A 22,232-nucleotide genomic window follows, 5' to 3' on the forward strand; every position below is an offset into this window, starting at 1 on the left:
ATAATAATAAAAAAATATTTTTTTATTTCTGAGTCGCCTATCTGGCCAAATCAACGGCCACTCTAGGCGACGTACACTTTCATCAATAAATACAATAAAACCACAAGAATCATAATAATAATTAATAATATCAGTATTAAAACTAAACCACCCCAGAGGTCCCATAGGCCTGCCTGAACAGCCAGGTTTTCAAGGCCCGGCGGAAACCTATCAGGGAAGGGGCATGGCGAAGATCGAAAGGAAGGGAATTCCAGAGGGTGGGGGCTACAGTCGAAAATGCCCTCTGTCCGCACCAGCCTCACTGTCCTAACTGGTGGGACCGAGAGAAGGTCTTGCACGGCTGATCTTGTCAGGCGGCATAATTGGTGATGCTGGAGGCGCTCCTTCAGATAAACTGGGCCGAAACCGTATAGGGCTTTAAAGGTCAATACCAACACCTTGAATTGGGCCCAGTAAACAACTGGTAGCCAGTGTAGATCTATCAACACCGGAGTGATATGATCACGGTGGCGGCTGTTCTTAATCAAATGTGCCGCCGCATTCTGTATCAGTTGCAATTTCCGGACCGTTTTCAAGGGTAACCCCACATAGAGCGCATTACAGTAGTCTAGATGAGAGAAGACCAGGGCCTGTATTACCCCTGGGAGCAGATGGGCAGGCAGGTAGGGTTGCAACCTCCTAATCAGATGTAATTGATACCAAGCTGCCCGGCTCACTGCTGAGACCTGAGCCTCCATGGACAGCTGGGAGTCAAGAATGACCCCGAGGCTGCGGACCTGGTCTTTTAGGGGCAATCTTACCCCATTGAACACCAGGTCTATATCCCCCAGCCTGCCCCTGTCTCCCACAAGCAACACCTCGGTCTTGTCGGGATTTAGTTTCAGCCTATTCCTTCCCATCCATCCACTTACGGATTCCAGGCACTTGGAGATGGTATCCACAGTCAACTCTGGTGAGGACTTAAACGAGAGATAGAGCTGCGTGTCATCCGCATATTGGTGGCACCGCAGCCCAAATCTCCTGATGATGGCCCCCAGCGGCTTTACATAGATGTTGAATAACATGGGGGAGAGGATAGAACCCTGTGGCACTCCACAATTGAGAGGCCAAGGGTCTGAAACCTCCTCCCCCAATGCCACCCTTTGATGCCTGTCTGAGAGATAGGAACGGAGCCACCGTAAAACAGTGCCCCCTATTCCTCCGCAGGGGTAAAGGACCTATTAGAATGGTCTGCCCCAGGCGCCTGATGGATCCGGATGGATTCCTGACTGCGCTGGGGGAACTGGAACCTGCTGAAGGTCGCCCGGTCGAAACCCTGGTGATGGAGTGGAATGAGGGAATCACCAGGGCATTAGACCGGGTGGCTCCGAAACGTCCTCTCCCCCTGAACAGAACTCAAACAGCACCATGGTACACACCCCGGTTACGAAGTCTGAGACAGGAGGTGAGACGACTAGAACGCCGGTGGCAGAAATCCCGCTCTGAAGATGTTCGGACACAGGTTAGAGCAGCAATAGCTGCCTACCAGGTGGCAATAAAGGCAACAAAGAAGGATTTCTTTGCTGCTTCTATTGCATCCGCAGAGTGCTGTCCCAGGAAGCTGTTCCAAGTGGTCCGAAGCCTGGTCGGTCCAGTCACTCAGGAACCCTTGGAGCATTCTAAGGCTTCCTGTGACAAATTGGCAAGGCACTTTGCCGATAAAGTTGAACACCTGAAGAACTCGATTCCGTACGCTGTGGATGCAGTAGAGGATCCAGAGTTGACCAGTTGCAATCCGGTCCAGTGGGATCGGTTCCGACCTCTTCCTTCTGAGGATGTGGACAAGGTGCTTTCAACGGTGAAGCCTACCACCTGTCTGATTGATCCTTGCCCATCATGGTTCCTTATGAATTGTAAGGAGAAATTGGGCGAAGGGATCAGGGCGGTAGTAAATGCATCCTTGAAGGAGGGTGTAATGCCACCGGCCCTCAAGGAGGCAATTATAAAACCCATCCTAAAAAGGTCCTCCTTGGATCCCCAAGTCTTGAACAACTTTCGCCCCATTTCGAATTTGCCATTTTTGGGCAAGATCATTGAGCGAGTGGTGGCTAACCAGCTGTCAGCACACTTGGATGAAACGGATTATTTGGAGCCATACCAATTGGGTTTCAGGACTGGACATGGTACTGAAACAGCCTTGGTCGCTCTGGTGGATGATATGAGGAGGGCATTAGACAGGGGAGAATTCACCTTTCTTGTCCTCCTGGATCTCTCAGCGGATTTTGATACCGTCGACCACGGTATCCTGTTAGATCGCCTGGAGGGATTGGGAATAGGAGGCACTGTTTTACAGTGGTTCCGTTCCTTTCTCTCTGACAGGCATCAACAGGTAGCATTGGGGGATGAGGTTTCAGACCCTTGGCCCCTCATTTGTGGAGTGCCACAGGGTTCTATCCTCTCTCCCATGCTATTTAACATCTATGTAAAACCGCTGGGAGCCATCATCAGGAGTTTTGGGCTGCAGTGTCACCAATATGCTGATGACACGCAGCTCTATCTCTTTTAAATCCTCACCGGAGTTGGCTGTGGAGACCTTGTCCAAGTGCCTGGAATCCGTGAGTGGGTGGATGGGAAGGAACAGGCTGAAGCTCAATCCTGATAAGACCGAGGTGCTACTTGTGGGTGACAGGGGAAGGTTGGGTGTTGTCGACCTGAAGCTTAATGGGGTGAGACTACCCCTAAAGGATCAGGTCAGCAGCCTTGGGGTTGTTCTTCATTCCAAGCTGTCCATGGAGGCTCAGATTTCGGCAGTGAGCCGGGCAGCTTGGTATCAACTACACCTCATACGGAGGCTGCAACCCTACCTCCCTATTCATCAGCTCCCACTGGTAGTACATGCCCTGGTCACCTCTCGATTAGACTACTGCAATGCGCTCTACATGGGGTTACCCTTGAAAACAGCCCGGAAACTACAACTGGTGCAGAATGCGGTGGCTCGTTTGCTTACAAACAGCCGCCGCCGTGATCACATCACGCCAGTGTTATTTCATCTACATTGGCTTCCAGTTGTTTTCCGGGCCCAATTCAAGGTGTTGGTGTTAACCTTTAAATCCCTATATGGTTTCGGCCCAGTTTACCTGAAGGAGCACTTCCAGTACCACCAATTAAGCCACCCGACTAGATCTGCCACGCAGGGCCTTCTCTCAGTCCCACCAATGAAAACAGCTAGGTTGGTGGGGACTAGAGAGAGGGCATTCTCAGTGGCGGCCCCCACTCTCTGGAACTCCCTCCCGTTCGATCTTCGCCATGCCCCTTCCTGGATATATTTCACCGAGCCTTAAAAACCTGGCTCTTTGGACAGGCCTTTGGGATCTCCGGGGTGGGCTAATTTTTCTATGATTGTTTTATAATTGTTTACTGATTGCCCTACATTGTTTATACTGCTGCTATTTAAAATGGTTATTGTTGACTGCATTGTATTTTATTCTGTATTTATATTGTATTTTATCAAATTTTAATGTGTACGTCGCCTAGAGTGGCTTTGGCCAGATAGGCGACACAAAAATTAAATTTTACTTACTTACTTCCTAATCCCTCCAGGCGTTATAAAAGGATACCGTGGTCAAAGGTATCAAAAGCTGCTGAGAGATCCAGGAGGACGAGGAAGGTGAATTCTTCCCTATCCAGCGCCCTCCTCATATCATCCACCAGAGCGACCAAGGCTGTTTCAGTTCCATGTCCAGTCCTGAAGCCCGATTGGAATGGATCCAGATAATCTGTTTCCTCCAAGTGTGTCTGTAACTGTTTGGCCACCACTCACTCAATCTCCTTGCCCAGAAATGGTAAATTAGAGACTGGGCGGAAGTTATTTAACTCTTGGGGATCCAAGGAGGACTTTTTTAAGATGGGCTTTATAACTGCCTCCTTGAGGGCTAATGGTAGTGCACCCTCTTCCAAGGATGCATTTACATAACCTTGATCCCTTCACCCAGTCTCTCTTTGCAGCTCATAATGAGCCACGAGGGGCAAGGATCCAGTAGACAGGTGGTTGGCTTCACAGTAGAGAGCACCTTGTCCACTTCCTCAGAGGGAAGAGGCTGAAACCGATCCCACCGGACCGGAATGCAACTGGCCGGCTCTGGCTCACTTCCTGTATCCACGGCGTACGGAATCAAGCGCTTCAGGCGCTCGATTTTATCGGCAAAGTGTTTAGCAAACGTGTCACAGGAGGCTTTAGACTGCTCCATGGGTTCCTGAACAACTGGACCGACCAGATTCCGGACCACTTGGAACAACCTCCTGGGACAGCACTCTGCGGACGCAATAGAGGCAGCAAAGAATTCCTTTGTTGCCACCTGGTAGGTGGCTATTGCTGCTCTAACCAGTGTCCGATCGTCTTCAGAGCAAGATTTCCGCCACCGGCGCTCTAGTCGTCTCACCTCCTGTCTCAGACCCCGGAGGCGTGGTGTATACCAGGGTGCTATCTGAGCTCTATGCAGGGGGAGAGGATGTTTCAGAGCCACCCGGTCAATTGCCCTAGTGATCTCCCTATTCCACTCTGTCACCAGGGTTTCGACCGGGTGGCCTTCAGCCAGCTCCAAATCTCCCAGCGCATTCAGGAATCCTTTTGGATCCATCAGGCGTCTGGGGCGGACCATCTTAATAGGTCCTTGTCCCCTGCGGAGGGAGTGTGGCATTGAGAGGTCCATATTTACCAGGTAGTGATCTGACCATGACACGGGGTTAGAAGAAACAGCCCCCATTCTCAGAGCACTTCCCTCCCCTCCTGAGACAAACACAAGGTCAAGAGCATGACCAGCTACATGGGTGGGCCCTATATTACTAAGGTGCAGTTCCCAGGAAGTCATGGTTTCCATGAAATCCCGAGGGGCTCCAGTGAGGACGGTCTCAGTGTGCATGTTGAAGTCCCCCAGAACCAGCAGGTTGGGGGAGAGCACTCGTACACCCGAGACCACCTCAAGTACCTCGGTCAGGGAGTCTGCTGTGTTGCGGGGTGGGCGGTACACAAGTAGAATCCCTAAACTGCCCTTTGGGCCCAACCTCCAGTACATGCAGTCAACAAACTTGGTCTCATGGAGAGGGGGCCTGGCAAAAACCAAGGACCCTCGATAGATGACTGCCACCCCCTCTCCCCGCCTACCAACCCTCGGCTGCTGTGCGTATTGGAAACCGGCCGGTCACATGGCCTCCAGCGTAGGAGCTGAGGCTTCGTCCAGCCAGGTCTCCGTAATACACACCAGGTCTGCGTTCTCATCCAAGATCATATCGTGGATGAGCGTTGTTTTCTGCACCACAGACCTGGCATTGCACAACAGCAGTCTAAGGTTGGATGGAGTCCTGCGTCCCCCAGTCGTCTTCTGGTTATGAACAGGCCCAGAACAGGGGATGGATATTACACATCTATCCCTTGTTCCCCTAAACTGGCGTGGCCTGCCACCCGCACCTTTCCAGGATCTGCCGCCTAGCCTTTTAATATGATGGCTCCCCATCCCCCCCACGGTACCCCCCTCTGGTCTGCACATGCCCCCTCCTTATCCGCCAGTCAGGCAGGCCCCTCAATCCTAAAACTGCGATCCTCTGGGTGGAAGACGTGATGTTCAAAGGAGACCCACTAAAACAAGGGTCCCAGTCTGTCTTCTTAACCGTAGACCGCTCGCTCAGGGGCGTAGGGCAAGCCACGACACAGTCCCCCCACAGTCAGACGGCAGCGCCGTAAGATCTTCTTCAAAAAGCCCTCCACAGAAGGGAGGCGGTGCTGCTTTCACTAGAGTAGATAAGTAAACAAGCCCCTTATTCACATCTTCAGGCTGCAACAACTGAAATTCATCCACTGAACAAAACAAGATGGCTTCCTAGTAGCAGACAGCAAACTTCCTTGCAATAAAACAGGCATTCAAGTTGAAGGGAAAGCAAGTGTTTTTATCTCCAAAGTACTAAGAAAATAAATTACAGCACGCCGCAAAGAGTTCCTCTGCGTCTGGATGACACAGACTCCATAACACTGATTCAGGACAGCTCCAATGGAGGGCACTGAACAGAAGCAATGGTGGTGGAAAATTAATCATTCCTAAGAAACAGACATGCTCTTGAATAAACTCTACGGAAATCAAATCCTCATTTAATTTATTGTACAATGTTCTGTGTATTTTTTAACAGAAAAGCATTTTATAAATATATTTTAATCATCTTCCTAGACATGTGTATTCTATCTATTTCCAGTGTTGGCTTTTTGCTCATGAAAATGCAGCCTTAGAATGTGAAATTCTATTATCTTCCCAGTATTTCTTTGTCTACAGTGCATCCACAACAGAATCGTTGCATGTTAATAATATGAATTAAGAGTAACTCTTCCCCCCTAAAATGATTGGGTATAGAAAGCACACGTGCAGCTTTCATTTAGGTTATCAGTCCTTTTAAACAATCAACCTATATTGGTGATTTGCGTTTCAGCAATGTTACATTTGCATAATTACAACCCTGAAATTAGCCGTTTCAGCTCTAATTATATGGTTCATTATCTTTTTTTTCCTTTTCAAAGGAATACAATTCTGGGAGCTCCCTAATTCAGAATTGGACACAGTCTACATTTTTGTGGTGCATCAGAATCGGAAGTTACAGGACTGGAACATTTCTGAAGACCATCTAGTTCAATCCCTGACATGGAGCCAAGAAAACTCAATGTCTCAGCTTTCCATAACTTTATGCTGTGTATCTTGCTGTCACATTACCATCACAAACGCTTGTAAACATGATTTTGAACTCTGATTTCACTATGGGTTCTATCTAAACTAATGGCACAATCCTATAATGTCTACTCAGAGGTATGTGCCTTTCAAGTTCAGTGGGGCTTGCTCCACTATGCCTAAGATTGCAGCCTAAATAAATCATAATGTATTCACATTCAAATCAATGGGATGAGTTAGTCATGAACATCTGATTTTAATGGGACTACAGTACAGCTAACTTATGGTGCAATCCTATACATGGCTACTCGGAAATCCCATTGAGTTCAACTGGGGCTTACTCCCAGGTGATAAGTGCTCATAAAACCTGATATCCAACTAAGTCATACGTAGAGCAGACCCACTGAAATCAATGGACTTGTGGATTTCAATGGGTCTGTTCTGGGTATGATTAACATTGGATATTGCAACCGAATCTAATCTTATGAGACTTTTGGGTCACTTTGCTTTTGCAGTAGCCCTGCTCCTTCACTTTCATCACATAGACATTAAGCACATGATACTTTCCCCATCACTTTGTCTCTATGCTAGTAATCACTTCACCTGCTCTTAACTTCTGAATGTCAGACTGCTATTACTAGCACAGAGGATTGGGAAGGGAGGGGAGAGTTGCCAACCTTCAATGTCAATGTCTCTTGCCCTGCAGGGATTTGATCACCATAGAAGACTCTTGTTACACCCTCAGCAGAGAGTAACTGCCCTGTCTGGTTGCCAGACAATTGGCAAGCCAGAGGTGACAGACAACCAACATTCCATGAGGCCATTTCTAAACAGCGGTCCTCTTGTTTCACTCTCACTTAAGAGAGGGATGTGACAAAAATCAAAGGCTCACAGGTCTTCATAGAAGTAGCAATAACTCCAAGGGATGGCGAGGGATAACGTAGTCCCCTCTCCCCGTTAAAATCTCCCTCTACCCCATTTGTTCCCCCAGATTTCACTCACAGCATATTACCATCCTATACATGATGGATTAAATTCACTAATAGGCAAAAAACCTTGAGGTTGAAGAATGTAACTATAGCCAACAGATATTTCTATCAAATTTTAAAAAGCAGGGAAATTGGGCAGCTGTAGTGAATGCACCAGGGGAGCAGGAGACCTGACCTCCTCTCTGAGATATTGGACTGCTCTACAAAGGGGCAAAGGAAGGGGCAGGGGAGGACAGTTTGATCATTTGCATGCTTATTGAGTTAAGTGGTATTTACTCCCGTGCAATCATGCTTAAGATAGGTAAAACTCACCATGGGGAGGGGGAAGGAAGGGACAAGAGGGACAGGAAAGGAGGGAGAAGGGAGGGTGGATTTGATCAGTTGCATACTTTTTGAGTTCAATGGGATTTATTTCTGTGCAATCATGTTTGAAAGTGGAAATGGACTGCCTTCAAGTCGATCCCGACTTATGGCGACCCTGTGAATAGGGTTTTCCTGGTAAACAGTATTCAGTGGTGGTTTTACCATTGCCTTCCTCTGAGGCTGAGAGGAAGTGACTGGCCCAAGGTGACCCCGTGAGCTTCATGGCTGTGTGGGGATTCAAACCCTGGTCTACCAGGTTGTACTCCAACACTGACCCGGGGGAGGGAAGGAGATTGGATGGGTGGGCACTGGGCAGAGGGGAAACCACTTTCCTTATCAAAAGGAAAACACTGTGAACAGTATCATTGTTTTTCAGGCTTTCTCCCACCTTTTTATTCTACAGCAGGCACGTGTAGCCTCCCACCCAAATTTAAACCAAAGTTGTCACTGGCCACAGCCACACCAGACCTTTATTTCACTTTAGACAGTCATGGCTTCTCTCAAAGAATCTTGGGAAGTGTAGTTAGTGACAGGTGCTAAGAGTTGCTAGGAGATGTTCCCCTCACAGACCTTCAATCAGAGCAGCTGACTGTTAAACCACTCTGGCCACTGGTCAAGAGAATAGCAGTCTCCTCTCAGCACCCTTCACAAACTACAGCTTCCCAGGATTCTTTGGGGGAAGCAGTGACTGTTGCAAGTGAAATCAAACTCTGGTGTGGGTGTGGCCCCCTGATTAGCCAAGTCCAGCAGCTGGGAGTCTGGCTTTTAGAACACTGACAGTTGGTTCTTACTGAGCATGCCCAACGTTATCATTGAGTTCACTGCAAAATTTATTAAATTAATTAAAAACCAGCCAGGCATTTTTGTAACTTTTAAACTGCAGAAGATGAAGTTCAGAGTATGGGGCAAAGTCAGTAACAGGATTACAGGTACTCTGTGAACATGGCTGATTTTTAATGAATTTCAACACATTATGAGAACTCTCTGAGAAAAATGTCCAAAAGGGATCTGAGTTTTTTTCTCTCTTTAGACTTTGAACTGTCATCTGTTTCTGTTTTGTTTATTGCCACGAAAATTAAGAGGGTTGTTAAGCAAGCATTTCTGAGTTCAGGACCATAAGTTTTGTAAAGTTTTGATTTGAAATGAGCTTATGGGAAGCCTCAGAATGGCATGGGGGGTATTCTCTATTTAACACTGCAGAATGTGAAAAATCCATGCTGGCTATAGTATACAGCCTGTATAATACCAAGCGTTTTCAGAGAACTAATTTGATTCAGCGTTGGCCACTTGTTCTGTCTTTTATGGTTTTTATAATTTTGTGATGTTTTAATGATTTTATTGTCATCCTCTTTTTTTAATGAGTTCTCCGTTTAGAAATGCTCTTGTATATATAAATAAATAAACAAACCAATGAGCAAAGGCCTTTGTCATACTCTCGTTTCCCCAAACTATTTCTCCTGCAGTCAGGCCTGCTAGGAAGGGTCGCCATTCTCCCCCACCCATACCAGCTGAACATTCCAAAATGGTCTTTCTTGCCTCCCCCTCCAAAGCTTACTTCTATGCCCCGTTTTCTCATCATATAAATACATAAATGAGTGAAAGTTTGGGAGAAACCATTTCCCTAAGTAGGACCTGGGGTCGGCCTTTCTCTCCCCCTGTCCGTCTTGCCTTCTCCTCGCTTCCTCTCGCTGCGCAGGCCCCCCTCGCGCCGCTCATTCGCCTCTCCCCGCCCTGCTTTGTTCCTATTGTGCATCTCCCTCTCCCCGCCGGCGAGTGGGAGGGCGCCGCGCGGCGGGGCGCCGTGGATTCGCTGCTGCGCACTGGGCTGGCGGCGCAAGGCGCGTCTCTGGCGTGCGGTGGCCGGGCGGAGGCGCGTTTGCAGCAAGGAGTCGGAGTCGGTTTCTTCTTCTCCAGCCGGAAGAAGGCGAGGACTTGCCTTCGCTCGCCTCGCCTTCTTCTCTGGGGATGGAGGCTGCTTTGCTTAAGCCGATCGTGGCGGAGGTGAAGCCGGGCGCAGTGAGCGCGGAGCTGGAGGTGAAGAAACTGCAAGAGCTGGTGCGCAAGCTGGAGAAGCAGAACGAGCAGCTGCGCAGCCGAGCGGCTGCCACCTCCCCTTCCTCGGCGGGCCCCAGCAGCCCGCTGCAGCAGCAGCAGCTGCTGGTGGTCCCCGCCGCCGTCCAGCCCCTCCTGCCGCCAGCCTCGGCCCTCAGCAGCTCCCCGCCGGCCTGCATGCCCAGCCCGGCGCCCGCTCTCTTGTGCCAAGCCGAGCCCTTCTTTTACTTCAAGCCTTCGCCAGCTGGAGGAGGGGAAAGCTCCTCGGGATACCAGGAGGCCGCCGCTGCGGGCATCCCCCCGGCCACCGTTTTGGATGAGGTGGAGGTGTTGGATCTGCAGGGGGTCAGTTACTGTGACCTGGAAGAGGAGGAGAGGGAGGAGACCTGGTGGGTACCTTGCTCACCCCATCCCCAATTCCCCTCCCCCATTTCTTGATAGCCCCCCACAATCAAATCTGTAACCTCCGACCGCAAACAGAAGTGCGTGTGTGAGGAAAGGCTCACCCCTTCCCCTACTCTTTGGCTGGATCCCTTCCAGGAGAAGCACCATTCCCGTTCCTCTCTTGCTTTTTCCAGCTGATGCTTTTCCAAGCTGCCTGATTAGCATTAACTCTGCAATCCCTCTTGAGCCTGTTGTGCTGCGATTTAAATCTGCCTTTTTCTCTCTCTCTAACGGCTCATCTGTTGTCATTAACTCCTTCAACCGCCTAAGGGACCCGTTTAGCAGATTCCTGTTGTTGCTTCCTGTTGCCAAGCTCAGGATTTGTCTCCTTGATCCTTTCTGTTTAGAAAGATTTAGCCCTTGCTGTGTGCATATATTTATGGGATTTCTTTCTTTCCTCTTGGTAATTTTTCAGAAACCTTAGGACCTAGTGACTAGGATATTAAGAGTGGTGTTGTTGTCTTCATTTCTAAATGCTTTAGATTTTGTAGATCCAACTCAAAAGTAATGGCATGTTCTCATTTAACATAATTTTCAGAGGGGTTGCTGTCTTTTTTGCAGCAAAACAACAACAGATTACGGCTGCAGTCCAATACATGTCTACTCAGAAGTAAGCTCCATTGGCTTCAGTGAGACTTACTCCCATGTAAGTGTGGATTGGATTGCTGCCGAAGACAGTCTTGTGATACCTTAAAGAATATCAATTATGGTCTGTGCTTTCCTGGCACCTCATCAAGTGGATTCTAGTCCATAAAAGATGTAATAAAATTTGTTAAGTCTTTAAGGCGCCCCAAGGTGTTTTTGTGGTTAATTTAATGTAGAATATAGAATTGTTACTGAAAATAGAGAAAAAAGCCAATTAATAGTGTGGCTCCTAAACAGGAAGTTAGAATGGAGTGAATGGCTTGAACTGAACACGTTTTTCATTCTTTGCTACTTTTTTTCTTGGCTGAGCATCCTGAAATTTGTTGAGAGGTTCTGCTGAGAGACTACCCTTTAGTGCTGCTCCAAATATGACAGTTTGGAAGAAGGTAATGTGAACAAAAGAAACCCGACATCTGAAAAGGTGATGGTTCCAAACTCACTTCCAATTAGTCAACCTCCCGACGCCTGAACGTTAGATACCTGTTATGAAATAGCAATGAAAATGGCATGAAAATGGAGCTTCATCAGTACTGATACCTCTGTGGAAGTTTGAAATCCCCTTGCTTGAACAAGCTCACAAGGGATTTCAGGACTGTGGTCAGCAACCCTGTCCATAAGGGCTGGTGCTTGCTCCTGAACAGATGCATAGCGAAATGAAGCTGTGAGTGGAAACAAAATAAAAATGGAGGTAGCACTTGTGATTTATACAGCTGCAGCAAGCTGTATAAAATCTGACCAATGTTTCTCTGCCATGTCCCTTCCCTCATTGTTAAAAAAAAGGCTGCAGTAATTGTAGCAGTAGTCCTCAGTCTTTTCAGAGGTGAGGCCCATGTTTAACGCCTGCCTGTAACAGAAATCCGCTTTCATTTCATTTGTTGCCATGGGTTTTTTTCTTCTCTCTCTATGCCAGTCTTTTTCTTCTGTGTTTTTTGTTTTTTCTCTGTTTCTGGGCCAAGCTGCATGTTAAACAGGAGTGTTTGTTGAAATCTTGATGCCTTCTTCTAGGGAGAAGCGAGTTAAGGCAGAGGAAGCGTGGGGAACTCAAGGCTTAAGTTTTCTTTCCTTTACCAGTTACCCTCTACAATCTCTGTCCCCCTCCCCTCCCTTGCTTCCCCCCCCTCCCTTGCTTCCCCCCCTCCCTTGCTTCCCCCCCTCCCTTGCTTCCCCCCCTCCCTTGCTTCCCCCCCTCCCTTGCTTCCCCCCCTCCCTTGCTTCCCCCCCTCCCTTGCTTCCCCCCCTCCCTTGCTTCCCCCCCTCCCTTGCTTCCCCCCCTCCCTTGCTTCCCCCCCTCCCTTGCTTCCCCCCCTCCCTTGCTTCCCCCCCTCCCTTGCTTCCCCCCCTCCCTTGCTTCCCCCCCTCCCTTGCTTCCCCCCCTCCCTTGCTTCCCCCCCTCCCTTGCTTCCCCCCCTATAGGTTTTGCAATGCATTTTGGCAAAGGTAAACACATCTGGAACCCTGTAGGGGAGGAAGTGCCTGAGGGATGGAGAGCTGCAATCCACAAGTCGCAGGTGGAAGAAGGACAAAGTGTGCACATGTATGCCAAAATGTGGCTTACTAATGTGGCTGAAAATATGGCTGAAAATTGCCTGCTCCCAAATCCTCTTGTCCTTTAGAAGAAGCAGCTGTCAAGGTTGAAATACAGTCATATGTAATATTGGTTGGGTCTCTTGTTAGTCTTTCATTCACCCTCTTCTCATGCCCTCCCCGCACCTTTTTTTCTATTTCTTTTCTTAAAAATCTTGAAACAAACAAAATGTTTGTCACTTTTGTAAACCAGCACACCTTAACTGGGTGTGGCACGGTTGTGCAACACAGTTGAACCCTTGAAAGACTGATGTATTATGGAAAGGAACAGTGATTTTTTAAAAAAAGTAGGATAGTATTTTACAATTGTGCAAAGGTAGCTTTAATCTGATGTGTCTCATTTTAAAAGTATATAGTACATTCCAGGGGTTCCCAAACTGTGATCCATGGACAACTAGTGGTCTGTGAGATTCTTTTAGATGATCCATGGCATGTCTGTAAAATACAATTAAAATCATATAACATCTAGCACAGTGCAGTATAATTGCTACAACAAGCAGAAAAATTATTAAGTGGTCCACTAAGGCCCTCAGCACTTTACAAGCTGGAAAAAAACTTTGGGAACCACTGCTATAAATCGGTGTAAATGATTTCTATTTACACAGGCACAAATGCACATTTGCTCTTGTGAATGGGATGATTCACATAAAGTGAAACACAGTCAGAAGCGGTATCCTTCTGAATATCAGTTATGGCAACTTCCAGGAGGGGAGAGTGCTCTTGTCCTTAGGTTTTGGTTTCCTGTAGGCATCTTGTTGGACACTGAGGGAACAGGATGCTGGACTGCTTCAGCAGACTTTTCTTATGTTCTTATGCTCTTAAATCCTATTGACTTTGATATGAGGGAGTGAGACACTGCTTGCCTAATTCTCCCATTATAATCAGTGGCATTTACATTCTATATCTTAACTCTGGCTGGTTCACATCCAGTGTGGCTAATAGATGCATTCATGAATTTTAATATCAGAGGGCTACTTACAATATTGTAAAAGTAAGCATCACTGTAACTGGCTCTAGGACTGGGAATCAACCATGTCTGGAGCACCTTTTTGTGGGTGCAGCCATAAATGGACATATAAGGTAGTGCTGTTTAGTTTTGCAAAAACCTAAAGGGTCTATTGCAAAAAAGGACTGGGGTGCTTTCTGTACTGTAAAATACCTTGACTTAAGGTTGCAATTTGAAGGTTATTGACTTGGAGATGGAACTTGGGAGAGCTCCGTTTCATTTTTTCTTTTAATATCAAGGCTCATTTGTGGGAAATGTGGAGCAATACTAAATGATGAGGCATCTCTGAGGATATATAGAGTGTATTTTTCTCCTTGCTAAGTAATGCTAGTTTACTCTTTGTACTTAGGCATACAGAGCCATTCCCTTGGTTGCTCATAGTGAATAACAATCATCCCCTGGTGAGTAGGCAGCAAATCCTTTGCACATTTGAAGATAAATTGGTGGTTCTTCCACCACCTTGCTGTGTCCCACAAACGCCTCCAAGATAGCTCACACACTGCATGCAGAAGGCAGCGGGACAGATCACTGTTATCTCCATTTAACAGAGTTCAGAAAATAGAACTGACAAAAGACCCTGGAAAGGTGCTACCAGGTGAGGGTTAAATGGACCAACGATTCAAGTTCCCGAGGAGAAAGAGCAGTGTGCCCCCAAAAGAAAAGAAAAGAGACATGGTCACAGTAAGGGTGCAATCCAAACCATCCTCCATGCTGGGGTGGGGAGTTGAATGGGGAGAGGTCTCCCTTCATCGACCCAGCCCAGAACAGCTCATTGTGGTCTCACCTCTGTTAGTGTCACTCTGGTGCCATGGAGTTCCCCATTCAGCCCACAGGTGGCAGCAGCCTGTAGAGAGCCCCATATCAAGGCATTCCAGGGAGGGGAAGGAGCTGAACCAGCCCAGGATCTGCTGAATCCTGAGTTGTCCCTGCTGCTATCAGCTGAGCACATTGAGGCCAAGTCAGGTCTTATTGCTATGACAGCTCTAAGCTAGTGTAGCCAGGAGCAGGCTTTTTCTTTCCCACCCCCACCTCACCTCTGCCCTGGCCAGTGTAAGCAATCGCTGTGGATGTGGTGGTGGCTCTGCCAGTCCGTCACACCATGTTGTTGAGCAGCCAGGGTTTGGATTGCTCTGTCAACTGCTAGTCACTTGGTTCATAATGCAAAGGTGCATATTATGTATGAAATACTTTTTTTTCTTTATATCAAGGTACTATACCTGTGATTCCCAGGAGGTCTCTAATCCAGCCACTGACCAGGCACAGAAAAACATTCTTGAAATGATTTGTAGTCCTCCACATTGTGTATGTCCTCATCAGGACATCTGTGGCTGCTTTTGACAAACTGGGCTCCTCAAACTCTGTCAGTCTGTTATTAACAGACCAAACTCAACTGGTCTCTGACTTGTTTCATGAGGGCCATCCTCATCTTTCTTTAATATGCTTTAAAGATTTTTTTAAAAGATGTTTTTAGTGGTTTGTTCCTTGTTTGCCGCCTTGGGCCCCTTCTGGGAGGCAGGGTGGAGTAGACAATATCAACATCATCATGGAACTTCATGGAACCAATATGTGTGGGCAGATGTCCTAGTAATAAGATTATTTGTGTGAGCAAGTAGGGTTTTTGGGGGTGGGGGGATTTTTGTGTGTGTTAGAAGGCAATCTATGTACCTGCTCTCTAACCTCAGGGCTTCCTGATTTAAAGGTGTGGCTTCCATACAGGACTGGGCCTCATCACTCTCTTCTGGGAACAGCAAGGATACTTAGCATCTATAAAGCATACGTCAAGATTTCCAAGTTCTCATATACTTTCTTGGTAATCCTTACAGCAGCCTTGTAAATCAGAACAACATTATTCTTGTGTTTCAGATGTCGAGGAAGTCTGAGAAAAATGGCTTGCCTAAGGCCATCTAGTGAATTCACGGCAGAAGTGATATATAGGCACTACACAACAGTATACTTCCACTGAACTCAAAGGGAATTACTTATGAATAAACATACTCTGGATTGTGTAGCCAACTTCTACTTTTCCTAGGAAACTAGGCTATAGAGACAATTAAAAATCAGCATGTGAGGCTGTTGTGGTGTGGAGTGTTTCTGTTCAGGGGTGTAGCTGCTCCATGCCCCTCCCACCTCTAGTCAAAGTGCATCATGTCCAAAGCCAGCCAAGAGGCAGAAAATCCTGCAAACGCCATTCCTTAAGAGTAAAATAATAATGGGCAGTATTCCGTGTTAGTCGTACTCAGAGTTAGACCCATTGAAGTTGATAGACATAACTAACTTATTATGTTCATTAATTTCAGTGGGTCTATTCTGAGTAGAACTTACTTGAATACAAACCCATAATAAATTAAATCATATAACAATTTTGCTGCCCTTTTATGACACTCAAAGCCAGCTGTTTGTGGTGGCCGACTCATTCTGACCAATGCCAAAGCCTGCCTTGGCTCAGTCCTCATGTGGGCTGTTTGTAGTTTTCCACTCTTCATTTTGGCTTTTGGGAGGAGGGGGGTAACATGCTTGTGCTCAAACTCCTCCACATTCAATTATGTAATTTTTCTGTTGATGTCTATGGGCAGCTCTCTTCTGTTCTTGGGGACATTGAAAAATAGCTTCTAAGTGTGCACCAGGACACGAACTATCCAGATAATAAACTGTGTTTTTTTTCTTCTGAACTTGTTATAGCTTTGTTTCTCCTGTTCCAGGCAGTTTATTCTGTCCCCTCCCACCCAGGTGTCAGTCTTTCTTGTTGCTCTTAGTTCCTCAACATTCCATACAATTGAGTTCTTACAGGGATAGTTTATGACATGTATTTTTAGGTTGTTGGGTTTTTTGTCATTGGGGATATCTTGTAGTTATTACAAGTCTGCTGGTATCTCTCTCATGCATTAATGGTGTGGTTTTTTGCTACATCAAAACATGCTCAGGAAGACTTAAATCAGTATTAGTATAGATGTCCTCTATTTCTAAACTAGCTTAGTTAGCAGTAAATCCTGTTGATTTTCTGTGAGGCTTTGGGAATAACTATGCAGGTGCCAGCTCATAGTTAAATGTTTGCATCTTTCAAGTTGATGCATTATTATAAAGAATAACTTGCATTTTTTCTTTGTTTTATCTCTTGGAGCGTGAACAGGTGATAATTGTGGATGTATTCTAAAAAATGTAAATGTACTGCCTTCAAGACGATTCTGACTTATGGCGACCCTATGAATAGGGTTTTCATGAGGCTGAGAGGCAGTGACTGACCCAAGGTTACCCAGTGAGCTTCATAGCTATGTGGGGATTTGAACTGTGGTCTCCCAGGTCATAGTCCAACACCTTAACCACTACACCACAGTGGCTGTTCTAAACATGGGAAAATGTGGAATGTGCAGGATGATTCTCTCCCATAGCAGAGCTATTTAGCTAGGCTAGACCTTGGCTGAATTCCTATATGTGGTTAGCAGGGAGTAAATCCCATGTGACTTGCTTCTGAATAGACATGCATAGGCTTGCACTGTGAAATTCTTGTTTTGCTTAAAAAATATTCTTTGAGGACTGCTGTGACTGAATTCTGGTCTGGTTCCATACGAATCTCTCTCGACATTGAAACTTTGATCTTAAAGAAACATTTGCAATTGAATACAGTTAATTACACAGCCATGAGAGTGGCTGTATACTATAGAAAATGGGGCATGGAAGTAAGCTTTAGAGGGGGAGGCAAGAAAGACCATTTTGGAATGTTCAGCTGGGGGGGGGGATGGCGACCCTTCCTAGCAGGGCTGACTGCAGGAGAAATAGTTTGGGGAAACGAGAGTATGACAAAGGCCTTTATTGGTTTGTTTATTTATTTATATATACAAGAGCATTTCTAAACCGTCAACTCATTAAAAAAAGAGATTGACAATAAAATCATTAAAACATCACAAAATTATAAAAACCATAAAAGACAGAACAAGTGGCCGACGCTGAATCAAATTAGTTCTCTGAAAACGCTTGGTATTATACAGGTTGTATACTATAGCCAGTGTGGATTTTTCACATTCTGCAGTGTTAGAGAATACCCCCCATGCCGTTCTGAGGCTTCCCATAAGCTCATTTTGAAACAAAACTTTACAAAACTTATAGTCCTGAACTCAGAAATGCTTGCTTAACAACCCTCTCAATCTTCGTGGTGATAAATAAAACAGAAAGAATCGACAGTTCAAAGTCTAAAGAGAGAGAAAAACTCAGACCCCTTTTGGACTTTTTTCTCTGAGAGTTCTCATAATGTGTTAAAATTTATTAAAAATCAGCCATGTTCACAGAGTACCTGTAATCCTGTTACTGACTTTGCCCCATACTCTGACCTTCATCTTCTGCAGTTTAAAAGTTCCAAAAATGCCTGGCTAATTTTTAATTAATTTAATAAATTTTGCAGTGAACTCAATGATAATGTTGGGCATACTCAGTAAGAACCAACTGTCAGTGTTCTAAAAGCCAGACTCCCAGCTGCTGGGCTTGGCTTAGTAGGGGCCACACCCACACCAGACCTTTATTTCATTTGAGACAGTCATGGCTTTCCCCAAAGAATCCTGGGAAGTGTAGTTTGTGAAGGGTGCTGAGAGGAGACACTTTTTCCCCTGACAGAGCTCCAGTGGCAACAAGGGTTTAACAGTCAGCCACTCTGATTGACGCTCTGTGAGGGGAACACCTGACAAAACCGAAGTGCTGTTTGTGGGAGACAAGGGAAGGCTGGGAGATATAGACCTGGTGCTTAACGGGGTACGACTGTCCCTGAAAGACCAGGTCCGTAGCCTGGGGGTCATTCTTGACTCCCAGCTGTCCATGGAGGCTCAAGTGTCGGATGTGAGCCGAGCAGCTCTGTATGAACTTCATCTGATACGGAGGCTACGCCCCTACCTTCCCAATCATCTGCTCCCACCGGTGGTGCATGCCCTGATCACCACTCGCCTAGACTACTGTAATGCGCTCTACGTGGGGTTACCCTTGAAAACAGTTCGGAAGTTACAGCTGGTACAGAATGCAGCGGCGCGTCTGATTGCAGGCAGCCGCCGTAGAGATCACATCACTCCTGTGCTGAAGGAGTTGCATTGGTTACCGGTTGTGTACCGAGCACAATTCAAGGTGTTGGTCTCAACCTTTAAAACCCTATACGGTTGTGGCCCAGCTTATCTGAAGGAGCGCCTCCAGCATCGACAGGGATGCTGCTCAACAAGATCAGCCTCAGAAGACCTTCTCTCGATCCCACCAGTCAAAACAGCTGGACTGGTGAGGACTCGAGAGAGGGCCTTCTCAATAATGGCCCCCACCCTATGGAATCTACTCCCTAATGATCTATGCCATGCCCCGTCTATAATGAGCTTCCGACGGACTCTGAAGACCTGGTTTTTTAGGCAAGCTTTTGGGACGGATTAGTTTTTACTGTTTTTTAAAATTTTTAACTGTTTATGTATTGTTTTATCTTGTACGTCGCCCAGAGTGGCTGGACAACCAGCCAGATGGGCGACTAACAAATTTAATAATAAATAAATAAATAAATAAATAACACGGCATCTCCTAGCAACTTTTAGCACCCTTTACTAACTACACTCCCAGGGTTCTTTGGAAGAAGCCATGACTGTCTAAAGTGAAATAAATATGTGGAGTGGATGTGGCCAGTGACAGCTTTGGTTTAAATTTGGGTGGGAGGCTACATGTGCCTGCTGTAGAATAAAAAGGTGGAAACACTGAAAAAGAATGATACTGTTCACAATGTTATCCTTTTGGAAAAGAAAGGAGCTTCCCCTCTGTCCAGTGCCCACCTATTCAATCTCCTCCCCTCTCCCTCCCCTCCCCCTTCCTCCCTCCCCCTCCCATTCCTGCCCTCCCCCTGCTCTCTCTGCCTCTCGCCCAACTCCATTTCACCTATCCTAAGCATGATTGCACAGGAGTAAATCCCACTGAACTAAAAAAAAATGCAAATGATCAAACATGCCCTCCCCTCCTCCTCCCTCCTATCACCTCCCTCTTGCCCTTGCCCTCCCCCTTCCTTCACTCCTCCCTTCCCCTCCCCATCCCCTTCCAATCCCCTCCTTTCCCCTTCTCCCTACTTCCCCCCTCCCCCATGGTCAGTTTACCTACGCTAAGATGACTGCATGGCAGTAAATCCCATTTAACTCAATAAACATGCAAAATATCAAACCTGCCCTCCCCTCCTTCTCCCTCCCATTACCCTCCTTTTGCCCCTTTCCTCCTTCCTTCACCCCTCCCCCTCCTTCTGCTCCCGTCTCTCCCCTTCTTCTTTCCCTCTACTCTCCCCTCCCCCTCCCCCCATAGTCAGTTTTACCTATCCTAGCCATGATTGCATGGGAGTAAATCCTACTGAACTCAGTAAGCATGCAAATGATCAGAACTGCCTTTCCCCTCTCCCCTCCCTTCCTCCTCCCTTCTTCCTCCCGTCCCCTCTTCCTGTTCCTCCTCCCCTGCCCACTCTAGCCTCCTTCCCCATGGTTAGTTTCACCTATCCTAAGCATAATTGCAGGAGACTAAATCACACTGAATTCAATAAGCATGCAAATGATCAATCCATTCTTGGTAAGGTTGCACAGGATCCCATTTATTACCCCCCCCCAGATTAAAGAGCAGAGAAATTAACTAATAGGCAAAAAACCTTGTGGTTTAAGAACATACCTATAGATATTTCTATCAAACTTTAAAAAGCAGGGAAATTGGGCAGCTATAGTGAATGCACCAGGGGAGCAGGAGACCTGACCTCCTCTCTGAGATATTGTACTGCCGTACAAATTTGTCAAAATGCAAACATAATTTGGGTTTGGCTTGCACAGTCAAATCCACTTCCTGTGTGGCTTGGAAGAATTTGGTAACATGTGCCTCTGAACATATGGTGAGTGGTGGCAACACCTGCAATCAGCCAAAGAACAGAAACAAGACATGTGCTGTGCTGATCTTGTTTTAGCAGGAAGGAAGTAACTATATTAAAACAGTTGATATTGTTCAGATAGTCACTTTAAATATGTTTGATTTACTTTGCAATTTTAGTGAAGTTTCCTATAGTAAATCATTCTCTTTTGCTTCTGTTTCTGTGAATATGTGAAGTACTTGCAACACTAAAAAAAACTCCAAAAACTATTGTGGAATAATGGCACTGACTATTCTGCAGAATAGTTTCCAATGGACATGAGAAATGTCTCGGTTTGCACAAGATAAAACAGTGGGAGGTGAAATATATTCTAGCAAAATTCTATGTGTGCTCTATGTTTTTAACTGATCATGCCCACCTTTCCTTAAGTGGACTACTTTAAGCATAGTATGCTAAAAACATGCAACTTGGGCAGGCCAAGTTTGTTTTTTCCATCACCTAGAGTCATTGCTTAAGTAGCAACATATTGTAATCAGTCTGATTTTATATCAAATTGCAGTTTCAGATTCAACTGTTAATGCACCCAAAATAGAAATAGAACATATCCTCCAATTTGAAACACAAAAGGCAGTCTTCACCATCATATGGCATTGACCAATAAAAAGGCTTTGGAATTAATAAAAATAAATTTGACACAGATTTCTATGATGATAATGAGAGAAATATAATTTTCTAGGTTAGATTCTCTGTAGAAACAGTAGCACAACAGAAAAGAAGCAAAGTAAGAACACCAACAAACATACAAAAATGTAATTCTCCATCTTTGGATATGCAGTCCTGATTACAGGTGTTGCCACCACTCTCCATATGCTCAGAGGCATGTTACCAAGTTCTTCCAAGCTGCACAGGAAATGGATTGGACTGTGAAAGACCAACCCAAATTGTCTTTGCATTTTGACCAATTTGTAGGGCAGTCCAATATCTCAGAGAGGAGGGCAGGTCTCCAGCTCCCCTGGTGCATTCACTAGAGCTGCCCAATTTCCCTGCTTTTAAAAGTTTGAAAGAAATGTCTGTTGGTTATAGGTATTAGTGTATTGACTCTTAATTTATCTAAAAATATCAGTATCTCTTCATTAGATTGTGACATGGAGATGTGTGCGGAGATCTTGGGGCTCTACTGGCAGTTGGCCTGTACATTTCAGTGAGGCGGAATATATCAATTTGTCTGAGATTAATTGAGGGCTGCAACATTTAGTCAACTATTCAGTTAGAATAATCTATTTTGAAAGGTCCCCTTGATTGTTCAGTGTTTTTTTTGTGTGTGTAGTAGTAAAACTATAGATAACAGCTGCTATCTGAGTAGAGCTATTCCTCTTATATTCAATATGTTTGGGATTATGGTCTTGATCAATAGAGATTAATTTACCTGAATTAATTAAAATTAATGTGATTAATCAGTGAACATTTCTTTATATGGGTGAAAGCCCCAAATAAATCAGTTCCTGATTCAAGTCTTGACCCATCCTCCTGATGTAGAGCACAGAAGGCAATTTCTCCAAGACGAATCAGAACATTGATTTTTGGACTTATTTGCACACACTCTCTCCATCTCTCTCTGTTATTATTTGCCC

General features: G+C 45.9%; 1 protein-coding gene across 2 annotated transcripts in view; it reads left to right on the forward strand.

Annotated features, from left to right (window-relative positions):
* The first annotated feature begins 9,683 nt into the window (after positions 1 to 9,683).
* Positions 9,684 to 22,232, forward strand: part of SLAIN1 (SLAIN motif family member 1) — a 47,509-nt gene continuing 34,960 nt past the window's right edge. The window contains exon 1 of one of the 2 annotated variants that reach the window (XM_061630074.1): positions 9,684 to 10,476. In XM_061630074.1, coding sequence (XP_061486058.1) covers positions 10,001 to 10,476 — 476 coding nt within the window. In that variant the 5' untranslated portion in view covers positions 9,684 to 10,000. The remainder of the gene's footprint in view (positions 10,477 to 22,232) is intronic. The other variant, XM_061630073.1, reaches the window with a different exon arrangement.

This window comes from Rhineura floridana, chromosome 5 (assembly GCF_030035675.1).
Source record: "Rhineura floridana isolate rRhiFlo1 chromosome 5, rRhiFlo1.hap2, whole genome shotgun sequence".
NCBI lineage: Eukaryota > Metazoa > Chordata > Lepidosauria > Squamata > Rhineuridae > Rhineura > Rhineura floridana.